The sequence below is a fragment of the Salarias fasciatus genome, chromosome 5, assembly GCF_902148845.1.
Source record: "Salarias fasciatus chromosome 5, fSalaFa1.1, whole genome shotgun sequence".
NCBI classification, from domain to species: domain Eukaryota; kingdom Metazoa; phylum Chordata; class Actinopteri; order Blenniiformes; family Blenniidae; genus Salarias; species Salarias fasciatus.
Window position 1 is genome coordinate 21,131,369 of NC_043749.1, and position 16,659 is coordinate 21,148,027.

Sequence of the window (16,659 nt, forward strand, 5' to 3'; positions counted from 1 at the left end):
ATGACAAGAAACAGAGACATTCTTGTAGGTTAGCTGTTGACAAGGGAGGTGTCTTAATCGTTCACTTGGAAGGGGTGTTCAGAGAGATAAGAAGGCGGCCTGAGCCACAGCTACGGTCAGAGCATGAGAAGTTGCTTGGCAAACCGCTGTTAGTCTCCCTAGGATGGTAGATTTTGAGCCCCTTAAAAGGGAATGAGCTGCTCCTTACTCTTTTTACAGGTTACACTTTACTGACCTCACATCATTCTGAGTGTGTTACAGCATTTTTTTTTTAGTCCCGAATGAGCAAGGATTAGTTTCCATGTATATTTTACCTATACCGGTAAGGAAATGGATTTCATTCCCCCACAAGACACTTCTCTTTCTTATGTTTTACTCTCCAGAAAGAAAAGATCGGGTTTGTGCCAACTTTGTGTTGCCCGTTTCTATGTAATGCTCTTAGTGTTTCTGAGGCAACTCTGGGTGGAGGAGAGAGGGATGTTCCCTGTCAACAAACTTAAAATGGGTGGTGAACTCCTTGGAATTTACCCGTATGTGTGTGTGTGCGTGTGTGTGTGTGTGCGCGTGTGTGAGTCAGTGAGGCACAGCCCCCTTTCTGCAGAAACCGGTGGAAAGTATCCATGACAATCAAACACAAACCCAGAAAATTACTCCGACCCTGCACTGCATGGGGATTCCTGTGGAACCCTTTAAACCCCAATCCATCCCCTTTATGTTCTTCTTTTGTTAAATTATCAGAGCAGTCTATTATTCGTGTTTATCATCGCTCATTTATTACTTTTTATAAAACCAGACAGTGTATTGTCTGGTGAATGTTACACAGTGCACAACAAGAGGACATGCAACAGAACAATGAGGCCTTCCCCCCTTTGAGTCCCCCTTTCAGAGCCAAGGGAGGGAATACCCTTTTTATTATGATTTTCCTTGGACACACCCATCATGTTTCCACTTGGGGGGAGCATCCCTCAGAGGTGGGTCCTCCTGGCGGCTGAAGGGGGAGTCTGACCCGTTTCATCAGCTTTTTAAACCGCACCCCACATCTTTCTAACGGGGCTGCACATGTTTATCAATACTTTCCTTTTTGCAAACCCAGTTTTGTTTTTTTTTTTTTCAGGCAAAAAGACGCTCCAAACACGTTTTGTGAAGTAGGAAATTTTAAAAGCATAACTTTCTGTTGTTACCTTTCAAAATTAAGCTGAGTCGTTGTTATAAATGAAAAAGGACAATAAATTAGATACTTCAGTGCAAAGAACGATATATGTTCGCATAGATTCACACATTAAACTGGTTGCATAACAAAGAATGGATGAATAAATTAATGCTTTATTTTGAACCTATTAAAACAAATAATGAACACAATGAAAGCTTAACATGCTTGAAAAGGAGTGGGAGGAAATAAAGGCTCATTAACTCCTTCCCATTCTCCAGCCTATTTCTATCCTGATTTTTTTATTAGCTTCATTAGGTCATGTTACCATTCACTTTGGTAGCTATGAATATGATTTATCAATGCTCTGTTAAATATAACGCTCTATATGACATTATTAAAAACTGCCCAAGTCCACAATATAGACGTACTAATTCAAACATAATTAAAAAGAAAATAAAACAAATAAATTAAAACAAGGTGATTAATATTTTTAGTCAATATTTTAGCAACTAAATTCTGAAATACATTTACACAAAACAATAAAGAAAGGCATAAACAGAAGAATATAAAGTGAAAAGTTCATTAATCTGGAGGTTTCGTATTTGTTATTTCTGCATCACTAAATAATTCTTAAAACTAGTGTTTATTTGTTTGTTTTAAAGTTTCAATAACTCGTCGTGTCCTAATGTGAAAGGCGAACAGCTGTGTGCTTTTATTGTGAAGGCGGGAGTGCGCGGGTCCGCGTGCGGATGATGAAGTTAACTTGACCGCAGATAAAAATGGGCAGTTCGTGGGCTGGTGGTGAAGACACGCCGTCAGCCGGCTGAGACGCAGTTTCTGTCGAGTCGTTGGAGCGAACGGGACGGAGGTCCGCCGCTGCAGCCCGGGATGGAGGGTTCACTGGAAGTGTGCGCGTCGCGCGGAGCCCGCGCGCTTCTCCTCTTCTGCCTCTTTGTTATGAGGGCAGCAGGTCAGTCGGTCTCACTGCAGCTCTGAATTAGTCCATATTTATCAAATCACATGAGCACTCTCAGAACCAGTTCTCTGGCAAACATTTTACTGCCGGATACTGGGATTAAATATCGGATTGAATGTCTGGAATTATCGCGAAATATAGAAAAGTTAAAGACAAGAAACATGAAAGACTGCTAATGTGCATTTTTAATGCCCTTTATTTCACTTTATATTCATTCAGTATTATTTCATTTGGAACAAGACTCTTTTTGTATGTATATCCTTTGATTATTAGAAATGCAGCGTACCAAACCCATAAATAAGTTATGTAGACGTATTTGCCCTTTTTTTCCTTCTATTCTGATATTGAAAGCTTTTCAGGGATTGTCTGTACACTTTAGTTTTCCTATATTATGTACCATTTGAACTAATTTGTTTCAATTTACCAAAACCTGCCTGGTAATTAAATATACTCTTATTTTCTGACTTTCTTCTGTCCTCTCATGTAAATATATTTTGTCATCTATGTTTTAGAGGCTGCAGATGGCTGATGAGCCCTCTCTGATTCAAGATTGATTTTTCCCCATTTCTCTCTTTCCCTTTCCACCAGCCGAATGCCCGACACCTCAGGCAAGAGAAAGCATTGTCCTTACTGAAGAATCACTTCTCATGAATAAGTTTCCAGAGGGCACTCAGGCCACATTCGAGTGTGCCCATGGACACGTTAAGGACAGCGGGTCTGGGATTATAACCTGCACTAATGACATGTGGACTGAACCAGATCTCATATGCAAAAGTGAGAAAATCTACTGACGCTCAAACATACTCCTCAGATGAGCTGAACAGTCTGATGAAATAATTTCTTTGAATCCTGTGGCGTTGTTTTCTGTTACAGAGAAAGACTGTGGTCCCCCCATACCTCAGAAAAACATGCACTTCAATGCCAGTGGGGGTACCCTGTTCGGCGCTATAGCAACAGTATATTGCGATAAAGGGTGAGAGTACCTTTTACCTTTTGTTATCCAGTTAAATATTATCTTAAACTAATAGTTTCATGACTCAAACAAGTAGCTGCAGACATGCCACAGATCAGATAACCTGGAGGAGGCATTTCATTCCAGTTTGTTTCACAAAGTATGTCTTTTTGCTGTACTCCCAACATTTTTCTGCCTGACAGTGCTGTAAATTACTGAAGTCTACATGCTACATCATGAAATCTAAAATCTAATGGTGAAGACCCGCAAAGAAAACAGAGCACACTCGAAGACGAATAGAAGCATTGCCAGAATGAGCTGTGTCATTGTTTTCACCGATTATAAACCTGGCTCAGCTTTCATTGAGATTGGTTTGCTCTACTGTGCCACTTGAAACTCTGCCAGAATTCATTTTTTTGAGTTGAAATTGCTTTTCCTGATTCTGGATCAATGATTCCTGCTGAAATAACCTAGTCTGACTTCATTCGTCTCCTTCATTCCACAGCTACCAGATCACCGGGATGAGCTACAAACAGTGCTTTGCAACAGGATGGATTGGAAGAGCCAAGTGTGAGAGTAAGTGTTTCTCACTTCACGTTTCCTTTCCATCCCGCCATTGTTTATACTCCTCTATCCAGCTCAAGGTTGCAGGGCAGTGGTGCCAATTCCAGTCATAATAGCGAACAAGAAGAGGCAGACGACCACAGACCTTCACATTTACTCCTTTGGGCAAATTACTGAGCACGTTTTTGGGTTGTGGCAGGAAACCGCACACTCAGGGACTTTCACACTGTCAGGCTAACCACGACGCCACGGAGTGCGTCAGTGGCGTAAACCACCTGGCAGTCCTACTAGACGAGCTGCAGGAAGTCTGTTCAACTCATTTTACCAAGCCAAAAACTAGATTAAGCAGCAGTTGGGATTTTTATGACGTTTTAAAGATGCCATGTGCTTTTCCCTCCTCACTCCGTAACTCAGCTGGCGTCACTATTTAAATGACAACTGATAGTATTTTTGCTCAAATGAAAGTGGAAAAAAATATTTTTTTTATGATTTCCTTAGTTATAACATGTGAAGAACCTCCTAAAGTGGCCAATGGCAGAAGCTCATGGGATGTGCAAGATGACCCAAAGTACGGAGAAACAATCGAGTACACCTGTGATAAAGGATACACCCTCATCGGGGCGGATTCTATCATGTGTGGCGAAAGTGGTGAATTCGACCCTCAGCCTCCTGAATGCAGAGGTAAGATCATCTCATTCTCATTACTAACCTGTGGATCATTTTCCCATCTGTGTGAAAATCTACAGCAACTTGAAAAGCTGATGGCCTTTTCTATCACTTTTGTTAATATAATTTAGTCAGATATTGTGGAGATAGTCCCGGCTGTGATTGCCGTGTTCAAAGACCTTCTGAAATTGGCGCTGTAAATGAACCACCATATCACCAAATGATGAAGAATATGTCAGTGTCGAAGTGTTGTGAGGCAAATAATGACGGCTGCAGGACGTTCACAGCGAGAACTTTGTGGATTGGTGTCGGATTCTTTGTCCAATGCACATTTGTAAATGCAGTTTGCATGCTGTAGCAACGTCACCTGTTTCACCTTTATATATTTATTTCATGTTGCAGGAATCAAGTTCCTTGATCATTTCAAACTTATGTGTGTGTGCTCACTTGCTCATTAACTGTGCTCATGTTTATCCTTTACTAAAGTCTGCTGACTAAAGAATAACATTTTCCTGAAAAGTTAATCATTTCTACAAGTAGATCCTTAAGCGGTTCTATCATTATACCCATTTTAGTTTCTCCTTTGCCAAGTAGCATGTGGCTGTTCCATCGCTTTTATTTGTTGGCACGGCAGCTTTTGGACCGATCGTAAAATGCTCTATACATGCACACTGCATCACCTGCACGATAAAGGCTGATGAAGGCTTATGTTTTTAAGCACAGATAAACAGAGCAGTGTTCTCGTTCATAGGTCTGACAACAGAAGATCCACTTCTACAGACTCCCACATTTCCAGCGCAAGGTACCTAAATCTTTTACGAAGTGATTCAGACATAGATTATCACACTCTGGAACGTAGCTCGTCATTAATTGAATTCCTCGCCATCCTTTTGTGGGTGAGAAAAATATTCTAACAGCAATGATTATTTGTGTCACGTCAGATTCTCCCACTTCTACAGCTTGGTCTGCCACACCCACTGCTCACAGAGATAAAACTGTCACACTCACCGCAGCATCAGCTGCTTCACCTTCAGAACGAGGTACTGAAAAACGTTGGCTGGAAACCGCCTGAACACGGCACCAAGAATTATGTGCATGTTGCATGCGTCACAGATACTCTTTCAGTTTAATCCTGTCCGAACAGGACGGAGAATTAAGAGCTGTTTTAATTGTTTTGTTCAGAATTCGGCAGAGACATTTTCAGAACTGAAGGTAAAGCTGCAACAACCACCGTCACATCAACGACACCGCCTTCGTTACAAGGTACAGGGAGGTTTTTCAGAAATGGTCAAGAATTTAAATCTTGTGTTTTTCATGAAAACTGTTCAGTCAGTGGAAGAAATATATTTTCATGCTCTTGTGTAAAATGAAAATCATGATTGGTTGTTCTTTTAACATGGGAAATCAATTATTAGGGAAATAACATTATATTGGACAACAGATTTTAAACTGACACTCAAATCAGCTGAGACTGATACTCTGCCTGCTTATTGGATTACATCCTTATTTGTTTGGTTGCCAATTTTAGATATTTAACAACTAATTCATAAATGTAAACCCCACTAATCGTTAGAAGAAAAAAAAGATTTTGGGAAACACATTTCATTGCCATCTGCCATCGATTTCGATTCATAAAGGTTTGGTTTTGAGGTTTTTCAACACATAATCGACATTAAAATGATAAACTGTGCACTTACAGTGACGCTTAATAATGTTTTTTTTTCTTTTAATACAAGATTTAAACTGGCTTTTTCAACTCCAGTAGTAAATAATAAGCAAAGCCTGTAGGATCATATGTGATGAATAGTTACTGATAAAATGCATGTTGCTACTTTTCCCTCCATCAGAAAGCACATATCTGTTTCTCCCAAAATGTCAAACAGTTTTCTTTAACCCAGTGTCGGTCATGTTCACATTCTGAGGCAGCTCAGAGTTTAAACTCCTGTCAATTTCAACTTGTACTCACACTTTTAACACCAGACTAAAACATGATCACTCGATTGCATTTTGGGCTGCTTGCTGTAGCCTACAGTCTATTCTGAAACATCCAACATGTTGGGAATATTATGGTGGGACTTTTTATCAGGTAGGAAATCGTCAACAGGTTGTAAGATGTATAAAGACAATAACATACCGTAACTTGTAACATTTACACATTTTCTGCAAAGATGCAGCATTTTTTGACGCCCGTCATCTCCTGTGTTTGCTTCAGTTCTACCAGGAGTCATCAACTTTTTTTAATCAGAGCTACTTCAAATATACTGACTGATATGAAGGGAGTATTTTTTTCCCCAGAATTTTACCTGTTTTGAAAACCATTTTCATCCCATGTTGTTTAGAAAGTCATCAACTCCCACCATAGTTTTTCAAGCATGTCCTGCAGCTACTCATAAGATCCAAGCCAAGGTTTCCTTGCGTTTTCCATGCTGAAGTTTGACTTTAACAGAACTTCAATCAAACCTCACCGCACTCTGTTTCTCAGCAGAGACTCTCGTTGTTTCAGACAAATTCCACTTATTTTTCTCAGTTGTGTTTTTCCGATGGCAGCACTCTCACCTCCAGTATTGGACCGCATTAAATAAGCGATCACACCAGAGTTTATTTTAATGAGACCAAACCTGACGAAAGTGAACATTCCCTCACTGCCTGAGTGACAACTAAACTTCAAATACCACTTTCTAAAGAAAATACTATTAAAGATACGGCGACATAGTGAAACAGATGCACTTGTCCACCTGGACACAAAATCCATTGTCGTTTAAAAGAATTTCATGCAGTGATGCTTCTGATTTAGGTTGATTTGTGTCTGTGGCAGTCAGTTACACTCATAAAATCTTGTGTTGTACTTGCAGGAAAACCTAATAAAACTGAAGTTACTAACAGCGATGTTGGTGAGTCATTGAGTTCCAGTCTTTTCGAACTGACAATGTGATTATTCGCTTCATTAACTCTCATTTCATTTTTCTTTCAGACTACATCCCTGTCATAGTCAGTGTGATATGTGTCTCATTAGGTATTGTACAGTTCTTCCCTTTTCAACTCATACAGTAGCTCCACTTCATGGTTGACCAACTAATTCCAAAAAAACCTTTTCAATTATTTTGTTGCAGTTGGTTGTATAGTTGCATTCCTTTTACACAAGTATCTTCTGAGGAGGAAAGGGTAAGATTTACTTCTGATTGTTCTTTCCTGATGCATGGCTCATATTTGATTATGCTTCAAACCTTTCACTGTTTTTCTTTGTGTGCTGTGCTCGTTTGATCTTCTGAGGCTTCCACGTCAACATGTTCATTATGCACAATTCACTGCATTACATATTAAAGCCACTGTCTGCATAATACACCTTATGCTCTAAAGCAACCAGCACCAGTGTTAAACTCTGCAGTAGTTTTCTTTTTTCTTTTTACTTTTTTCACTGCTTTGGATTTTTTTGAACTGTTCATGGAAATTTAGATGTCTGTGTTTCCGAGCTATTGAGGAATGAGGGAAGTCAACAGGAAATCCTTCGATTAAACAGCAGTGGCAAAGAAATCAGTGGAAAAAAAACAATAACACAACAAAAACAACTCAGGGTTAGAACTTAGATGTCTTTCTAATAAGTTCTCTCTACATAACAGAACATGCACAAACGAGTTGATATAGTCTGGTGTTTGTGTTTCACCCTTTTTGTTAAAGATTTCTCTGACCTGCATTTGTTTGAAGCTCTTATTCATGTTTAACAAAACAGCTCAGTTCAAACTGCTGGATTTTTTGTCAATCAGACAGAAATGTGTAATTCAATTGCAACAACCTTTTTAACATGTTATTAAATTAAAATAGAAAAAAAATGCTTTGCTGCAACAAACAGAATTAATGTTACTGTGTCAGTGAACATTGCTGCAAGAAGCCTGAAGAGTCTCTGTTTTTAAACCGAAGCATTCATAAGTATGGAAGTTTTTCCCACAATTCTGATTTTATCAGTCTTTTTACACTATTAACTCACTATATGGCCACCAGAGTTCAGTTTCCAAATTGCTTGGATATCACTGTTTAAACATTAAAATTCAGCTTACCTTTACAAAACATTCAGTGTCTATATTTTCTCCCCTTGAGACTGCACTGTCTCTTTAAATTTCAGTGACTAACACTTAACACTTTGGAATACTAATTTATGAATGCAGTAAAACACCATTGGCTCACTAATGAAATCTTAACATGAAATGAACATAATTCAACAATTCTGACACAAATTCCCTATCTGATGGCACCGTAGTTCATATGACACCAGAGAAGACCTGAAGCCGGAGTTATTACAGTTCCAAAATCTTTAGATTGCCCGCCTAACTCAGGTATCTGTCCATTTCTGTGCATTTGATGTTATAAAGCAATCAAAACTACCTGGAAGCATTTTTATTATTGTTTAACTTTAAATAGCTACAATGTGATTACTTTTTGTTTGTTTTTGCCATGATAGTAATTCCAGAAGCATTATTGATTTGCCACTTTTTCCTGTTTGAATGATGCTGTAGTTGAAGAAGTTTTCCCCGTTTTCTTTTTCGACAGATACTCAGCAAACGGAACGGCGCCTCTCTGTTGAACATCTGCGAATCAGGAAGGATGTGCCTCTGAACTCTGGCACATCTCACTTTAATAATGTTGCACTTGAAATGACAAGTAATCAGATCTACTGAATAGCATTGTAATTTAAACATAAGCACTTTTTTCTATTGTTTTTTTTTATGTCCCATTATTTTAACACAGAAATGTAAATATTTGGTTTCTCTTTGTTATTTATAATATAAACTGGTGTCAACTCTTCTAAAATGGCCTCGTTGGTGTTTTCCAGATAATTAAAAAAAACATGCAAGGTTGAGAAATGTCCGCATGTTATTAACATGCGGTTTCATTAAGACAGTCCAAACAAAAGTGAGTTCAAGAGGGATACAATGTGTTTAATTCAGTTTGTGGGACTGAATAGTGACTGATAAAGATACAATCAATTGCATTCTTCGCCTCCTGACTTTCTTTTCATCATTGTCCATTGTTCTGAGGCTCTCGTAGTGAGCCGAGCGAGAAATAGACCTTTGATGAGGGCAGAATCCGACCCAGTCTTTTACCTTCCAGTAAGCGTATGACCACACAAGCTACATGCTAAAGGTCAGGGGAGAAAAGGGATGATGACCATGGATTTTTAACTGAATGGAGTCGTTTACTTGAATATTTTGAGTGAACTTTAAATCACTTGTGTGTGAACAGCTGATTCTTTATTACAACCAGAGCTAGGAATTAAAAAAAACAAAAAAACATTTCTGATCTTATTTTTGGTTCACAGTGCCCAGCACAAACAGACACCACATGCCAAAGAGGAAATGCCTTTGTTCTGAAGGAATGTTAAAATTTAAAGCACATGTAGAAGCAGTTCTCACATCTTCAAGCGCGGCACTTTCTTGTTCCTCTCGGGGAGAATTTCAGTGAATGTGTTCTCTGTCACGGCAGCAGAATGGGATGGAGTCATTCCCCTGGCAGGGGTGTGGGCCAGTCCAGAGAAAATGCACCATAAAATCTGGTGACACTGTTTCATTGTATTCTGGACGGCTGCCATGTCTGAGGTTTCTGTGCCTTTGGGGGATGAGCGGAGGACTTCTCCAGTCTGGAGCATTAACAGGTCTCAATGAGTCATTTCTGACATAGTTTAAGCCCCTTCCAGACTGTGACTTTCAAAAAAAAAAAAAAAACCTAGTGGAAAAGATGTTTTCTCCAATCATGCAGAGACAAACCTGGTCATAGATAGGATATTTATTGAGTGCTCCAGTTATTAATCTTAGTTATGAAGACAATTTAATGCCACAGCAGAGAGGTTTGTTGTTTCCCTCAAGGGCCTCAACAACAACGGTTATATTAAGTCGTCACCCATCCTCTACCCTCTGCCTGCCAAAAAGGTCAAAAAACTAGGAGCTTTCCTGTGGTGTTACACTCTAACCACAATGAAACCACATTCATTTGACCGTGAACCTCCAGTGATTATTTGATTTTAAAGTGCTGGTTGGGGGTTTTGTTCTTGTAATACTGACAGCGTACCAAAAGAAAAACAACAAATAAGTTAGTGGTCAAAAGTTTTTAATTTTATCCTTTGATGCTGCATCAATGAATTCCTCCTTTCCGTCTTAAAATAACTTTTACCACAAGAGACTTCTAAGCTTTTAAGTATTCAATTAAGTCTCGTTATGAAGGATTCAAGTGAAAACAAACAAGCTTGAGTTTGAGACAAACAATCAACATGGAAACAGGATTAAGACTGCAGCTTAGTGAGGAACACTTCTAAAATTCCAACAAATTTAACTTGTTAAGCAACATTCATGGATTCATGGATTCTAAGTGGTGAAAATTACAGAAAATTTACTGACTATAGTTACAATTTTTTTACTTTATTAATCGCTGTAAATGCAAAGTAATTAGTTACCTGTTATTGTATAGAACTTTAATTTGCCTCTCTTAAGTTTATTTGTTATAGTAATCTGAGGCATATGTGAGAAAAAGCTGCTTACCACTAAATGTTTATTCTGGGTCTCTAATGCATCACAGGTAGGCTACTGTGCATTCAGGCTGGTTTTAGGTTCATGTACAATCGGGCATCTTTCCTGTAATCAGCAAAGCGTTGCTAACATGTCGGCTCTGAGCAGGGCTGAGAGAGACAGCAGCTTTGCAGCAAATACAACTTTTCAGTCAAAAGCAACAAGCCTACAGACACGTCAGTAAATGTACCTGTTTTAACAATTTCACGACCAGTGGTTTTTACAATGCCCGTTTGGGCAATAAAACATTGGACACACTCCTTTTTCCACATAAGGGAACCTAAATTAAAGTCAGTGGTGGGTGGCCATTTTCCTGAGTGGGTTATGATATTAGGCTACAGCCAAGAACGTGATCAACATGTGATCTGTTTGATGCTTGAACTTGAGGGTCAGACAGAGCCACAGGAAGTTAAAGGGTCCAGAAAGAGTGGGAAAAAGAAGACGCAAAGTGTCTGCCTTCAGGTTATGTATGGAGGGTTAAAGAGGCTGATGCAGAACGACGTGCTTAGTCGATTCATACGCGTCCCTCTGCCGTCTGGACCTATAATGATATAACTATAGGAGATGGTGACGGGTCACCAAAGGCAGCCGTGATTATAAGCTTTATCACAGAGGAAAGTTTGAAGCCGAATGCTTAATGTGAAAGACTGTGATTGTGAATAGAGGTCTTTTCCGTGGGAGAGGACCTCAATCACTTGAAGCTGTCTTGCAGTTTCCTTTTGGAAACTCTTTGAACCTCCTGTCACTAAGCAAGCACTCTGAGAGCAAATTGTTCTGGTGAGAAAGTACAGCGCCACAAAGTCTTAAACATACATATGATGGAGTGTCAGCTGTCCGCTTACAGAAACTTGAATGACAGTGGGAAATCTACAGAGCGCCCTCCCTTTCTCAGGGAGTGTTGTTCTTACCAGTATCAACGGCACTGATCCTCCTCCTCTTTTAAATCCACTTTTTCCACAGCAAAAGTACAGCACCACACCCATTCTGGCTCATTCTGTATTAAAACTCTAAACTCTGAAAAAGGAGAACTGTGAGAGCTTCACACGCCAGCAGTAATATGTTACTCAGCACCTGTCCGTTTTTCCACTTGACCTCCATGAATCCCTTTCCTGTTTACGCACCACAGGAACGCTGCGATGACACGAGTGTCCATCCTCTCTGAGCAGATCCAGATCCAGGGATTCTTCTTCTCCTCTGCCTTCAAAGCCTGTTGAAGTTTGGATTGTGCGTTTGATTGCAGTTGTGTGGTGGTGTGAGTGTTTTGCAGTTTGGTGAAACCGTTGATTTTCACGTACAGTCATCGAGGTAAAAACACTGACGATGATGGAGGCAGCCAGGAGGAAGATTCAAGTCCTGACAGGGTGAAGAGATATTTGCCGTTTTCTTACCACATTCCACTGGTATTGGGAAACTGTGACACAAATTAAATGGTGATTTAAATGGTGTCATGGTTTTCCATTACCAAGTTCAAGATGTTAAGGCTTTTAAATTTGACCCATTGTTTATCAGATTATCAATGTTCACGTGGAAGTTGCTTGAATGTTGTCCCAAAAAAAGGATAATTCAATTTTGATAAAAGGATATTAATTGCCTGAGGCCACTCATTTACATTGTACACTTATCAATATTTATGGAGAGCCTACTTGGAGTGTTTGTACACAGACGTTAATAGAGGGTGATAGGTCAAGAGTTCCTATCAGGAAGTTTTAAATAAAATATGATGACAGCATCTTTGCTGTTTCCTGCTGCATTAACTTTTCATGACTGTGATCAGTCTTCGGCCCTGGCTGTGCTCTGGAAAGAGGAGGAAACGCTGCCGGGCATGAGAGCCTCTCAATAAACCTGTTCTCGCCACGCGGTCAGCCATGGGGGGGATGGGGGCTGTTTCGACAGAGGAAGTGATGCAGCTTTACACAACAAGTCTGGGCATCGCTACATGCCGACAGACTAACCGATGTGGTACTGAAACAGGGAGCTTAACTCTCACAAATGGATTACTCACCACTGTTTAGGAAGCGTTGTGCTGAATTACTTACATAGCAACGCATAGAGTGATACGTACATTTTAGCACAACTTTGGTGTGGCTCGGAAAATGATTTAAGGGACAAAGCCCCTTATTGGCTGCGTACTTGAAACTTCTCTTTAAAGTTGTTCTCATGAGCTTAGCGGACGGAGTCTTTAAGCACAAGACAAACAGCACATAAATGGTTCCCACTAAGGACTCAGTCCGGGAACAAAAGCAGATTTTTTTTTTTTTTAGTGTTGGTAAAGGTTTCAAAGTAAATATTTAAATGCTTTTAATGGAGGAGCTCTCTTTATGAGCAGCTTCAGCTGTGTGGATAATTGGTTTTTACCTAAGTGACATATACTCTCGCTTTTTTACAAGCAGAAAACATCACCTCGGAAACACGAACTCTCACTGCAAACAGACGCTCATGAACTTAGAACAAATATAATGATAAACAGCAGTTTTGTATAACGTGCACAGGGGGAGGGTCTAACTTCACCGGAAACGCTCTTTTCTGGCATCAGGTTGCTCTGTTCTGTGGAAGTGAAAAAAAAAAAAAAAAAAAAGCAGGATTACGTACACATGTTGCCCTCGTCTTCCAGGAAAGACGAGCTGATAACGCACATTGTCAAGCTTCTTCTTGTGATAACCAGCTCCTCACCCTGCCTTCCGGCGCGACTCAAATGCTCACAGAGTTTCCTTCTGATGCTACACAAGTGAAGGCAATACAAATCAGCTCATCCCAAATGCAGCACATTACCAGACGTATAAATAGAAAAACATAAATAGAGACCAGCCGTCACACTGTATCAGTAACATCCATCTAAACTTTTGCTAAGTTTAGCTATCATAAACCATTTATTAAGTCCGACATTCACATATGGCCATATTTCCTTTTACATTTGTCCAACTCCCTCTTTTGAAGGTACGCAGTGTTTCCTATGTTCCTATTTTTAAACCAACAGCACTTCAAATTTCCAAGTTTGTGATGATTAATCTTTCATTTCAGCCTTTAGGTTTTCCTCCCACATCTGCTGAGGTCAAGGGAAAGCAACCAACGATGCCACTCAACTCTTACCACATCACAGCGGAACGAACGTGGCAAAACAAAGTCGAGCTCGGCGCAATCAGAAATTGATGACGTTGCCAATGGGATCATTTTTTTTTTTAACTGAGGCACTCCCAATGACTCACATGAGCTAAAGCCGGAGAGGAACACTCCATGGGCCCAGGACAGAGAACACTTTGGCTTTCTGTTGATACAAAAAAAAACCTCCTGTAATTAGACCCTCTTAATTTCCCTTGGCTGCTTGGAGACACCACAGTTAAAAATAAGGTCTTGTTATGTTTTGAGTTTCATCACTTTCACGAGCAGCTATTCAATATTTCATGCGATTTCAGTTGAGTTTTGTCTCGCCTACAGAGTGTTTATCTCACAGAGAAGGTTAAACAAGCGCCGGGGCAGTCAGAAAAAGGAGGCGGTGGACGACACCACTTATCTCCGTGGGCAGTCTTCTTTGAGAGGAAATGTCAGAAAAATGTCTGGGAAGTTGAAAGGAGACCTTCTAGTTGCTGCTGGTTCCACAAAATAACATAATATTAAAAGCTGATAACATATCTGTGGTTCATGGCTCTAACCTTAAAGCCAGCAAAGGCCGAACATTAAAATAGAAATGTGGCTCATGAAGTGATTTTGTAAAGCGTAAATGTTCAGATTGAGTCCGTTTTGCCTGTTATAACTGTGGACTGAAGCTTGATGACCAGTTTTACAAATCCTTGAATTTGGGTGAAGTTTTGTGAAAGAACCAAGCAAATAAAAAAAAATAAAGAATGAGCCTTAGGTTTGCTGTGTGTGTCCTTCCTTTAATTACTTTACAGTATTCGACGATCTTGTTTTGACAAACTTCCTGCAGAGTTTTGAATGTTTTAATGGTCCGAGATGTTGTTTTCAGCCTATAGATACAATTTTTGTTTATTATTATGTTTGATACCACTGGGGACTGGGCCCAACAAGATCAGTCATTTGGTTATTAAGGTTTTAGTAAGAATCTAGATACATTATATCAATAAGTGTGTCTGTCTGTGTGTGTGTGTGTGTGTGCATTTGTGTTGTGTTCATGCACTCTACATATTGAGTACATTTTATATTACATACTATGGATCACTTTCTAAAAGGTGCAAAAGTGGATAAATAAGGTGAAAATAATTTGTAGAATTAAAAGCAAATCATCAGTAATGTGAAGTTTTTAAAGGACGTTTGCTATACTTAAACTGAATGCTACTAAAAATAAATTAAACTTAATACGATTTGCATTTGAACAATCAGTAGCCTATTGATCATTTCTTCTCCTGTTAACCTGCAGTTAATATTCTAAAACTACGCATTAATAAACCCTCACAGTCAAGAGTGTTAACCTTGACCGTGAGGGTTAACCATCCATAAATTTTCATTTAGAATGATCAATAATTGATTCAAAAAGACTAATGTTTTAATGCAGGTGTCAGCTGTGTGACCTGCACCGGGTGAAAAGGTTGATCATTTCAGGCTTCATATTTGAAGCTAATCTTGGCTCTTACACCACATCAACCTCTCCAAGACGTGGCGCGTTGGAACGCTCGACAGGCATGTATTAAAAGATTAAATGCTATAATTAAATTCAATTTAAAACTCAAGGAACGAAAAGAATGTCCTCCGCAGTGGAGCTGCAGAAATGACAGGCGCTAATTGAAAATGCTTCAGTCCATACCTGTGGAGGCCGACTCTGAGGTTCTCTCTTTATCAAAGCCAAATTGAAGTGACACTGCAGTGACAGGAAATTAAAGCAAAGTATTTTAAAATGACCCCACCCACCCCTCTGTCTCTCTCACATACAAGCACACACACATGCCTTTTCTACTGTTTAACATAGAGTTACCTAATAAAATTAAACAAAATTGTGGATTTTTAAGCTGAAGTATTTTTTTTTAACAATGAAAATCAATAAATGATACATTAAAAGATTAATAATAAATATTCATCTTTCATATGTACACAATTGACTAAAATTAGGTTATATCTTGTTATATCTTTGACACAATCACCCACTTTCACTCCGATAAGCAAATAACTAAACTGCGTGTGTCTGCTTTTCATTGTGGGAAGAAAACAGACAAACAGCAGGACGGGATGCTGTGAAGGAAAAGTGCTTCCCCTCCAGAGTTAATGTTTATTAGCGATTAAGGAAATATGCATTCATTTATAAAGCTGCACAACCGTGAAACCACAACTTCTGGTCTAATGAAGCATAATCGCTTGTCTGTGCCAGAGGGTAATGATGAGACGAGTGCTGCTGTGACTTTAATACAGCATGACAACATGACTCAAATTCAGAGAAATCCTTCTCAGAGCTTAACGTCACTGCATTGTTTAGCAGGTACTTGCACAGGGTCAGTCAGACATGTTTTCTTTTTAACCACTTCAAGGATTCCAACTTGGCAAGTCTAGATCATTTCATGAAATGCAGCACGAGGCTGCCACCTTGTGGATCTTGGAGGAAGTGCATCAGGTCTGTTGACAGTCCCTCCACATTGTAACCGATTTCAAATGGTGCTAGACATGATGGAAACTCTGAACACCAGAGGAAAACGGTCAACCTTGGTGAGAGGGGGCTCTCTGACCTGACTCCAGCTCGGGTCAGACGGACATCCGCTGTGTCGAAGACCGTCACAGAGGCAGTTAGAGGCTGCATCACATCACAGAAACATCTCTTAATCACTTCAATTACTCGAATCGTTCACATATTCCAGGGTAG

General features: G+C 39.6%; 1 protein-coding gene across 4 annotated transcripts; it reads left to right on the forward strand.

Moving 5' to 3' along the window:
• Positions 1-1,956: 1,956 nt before the first annotated feature.
• im:7151449 (complement decay-accelerating factor) lies at positions 1,957-9,304 on the forward strand. Of its 4 annotated transcripts, none has more exons than XM_030091997.1 (13): positions 1,957-2,120; positions 2,715-2,900; positions 3,000-3,099; positions 3,584-3,654; positions 4,141-4,323; positions 5,060-5,110; positions 5,268-5,348; positions 5,491-5,571; positions 7,161-7,199; positions 7,280-7,321; positions 7,419-7,470; positions 8,561-8,636; positions 8,851-9,304. In XM_030091997.1, exons 1-12 carry the CDS (start codon positions 2,039-2,041, stop codon positions 8,616-8,618), a joined length of 1,026 nt encoding a protein of 341 aa, XP_029947857.1. In that variant the 5' UTR covers positions 1,957-2,038; the 3' UTR covers positions 8,619-8,636; positions 8,851-9,304. The 4 variants fall into 4 exon arrangements, with proteins under 4 accessions (XP_029947857.1, XP_029947855.1, XP_029947856.1 ...); XM_030091995.1 differs by having other exon boundaries at positions 5,250-5,348; positions 8,851-9,303; XM_030091996.1 differs by having other exon boundaries at positions 5,250-5,348; positions 8,854-9,303.
• The last annotated feature ends 7,355 nt before the right edge of the window (positions 9,305-16,659 follow it).

Bases quoted from the DNA above. Each gene is read 5' to 3' on its own strand.
- im:7151449 (XM_030091995.1), top strand. From the start codon at position 2,039: ATGGAGGGTTCACTGGAAGTGTGCGCGTCGCGCGGAGCCCGCGCGCTT. The intron at 2,121-2,714 runs GTCAGTCGGTCT...CCTTTCCACCAG, and splicing joins CTTTGTTATGAGGGCAGCAG to CCGAATGCCCGACACCTCAG. The intron at 3,100-3,583 runs GTGAGAGTACCT...TTCATTCCACAG, and splicing joins ACAGTATATTGCGATAAAGG to CTACCAGATCACCGGGATGA.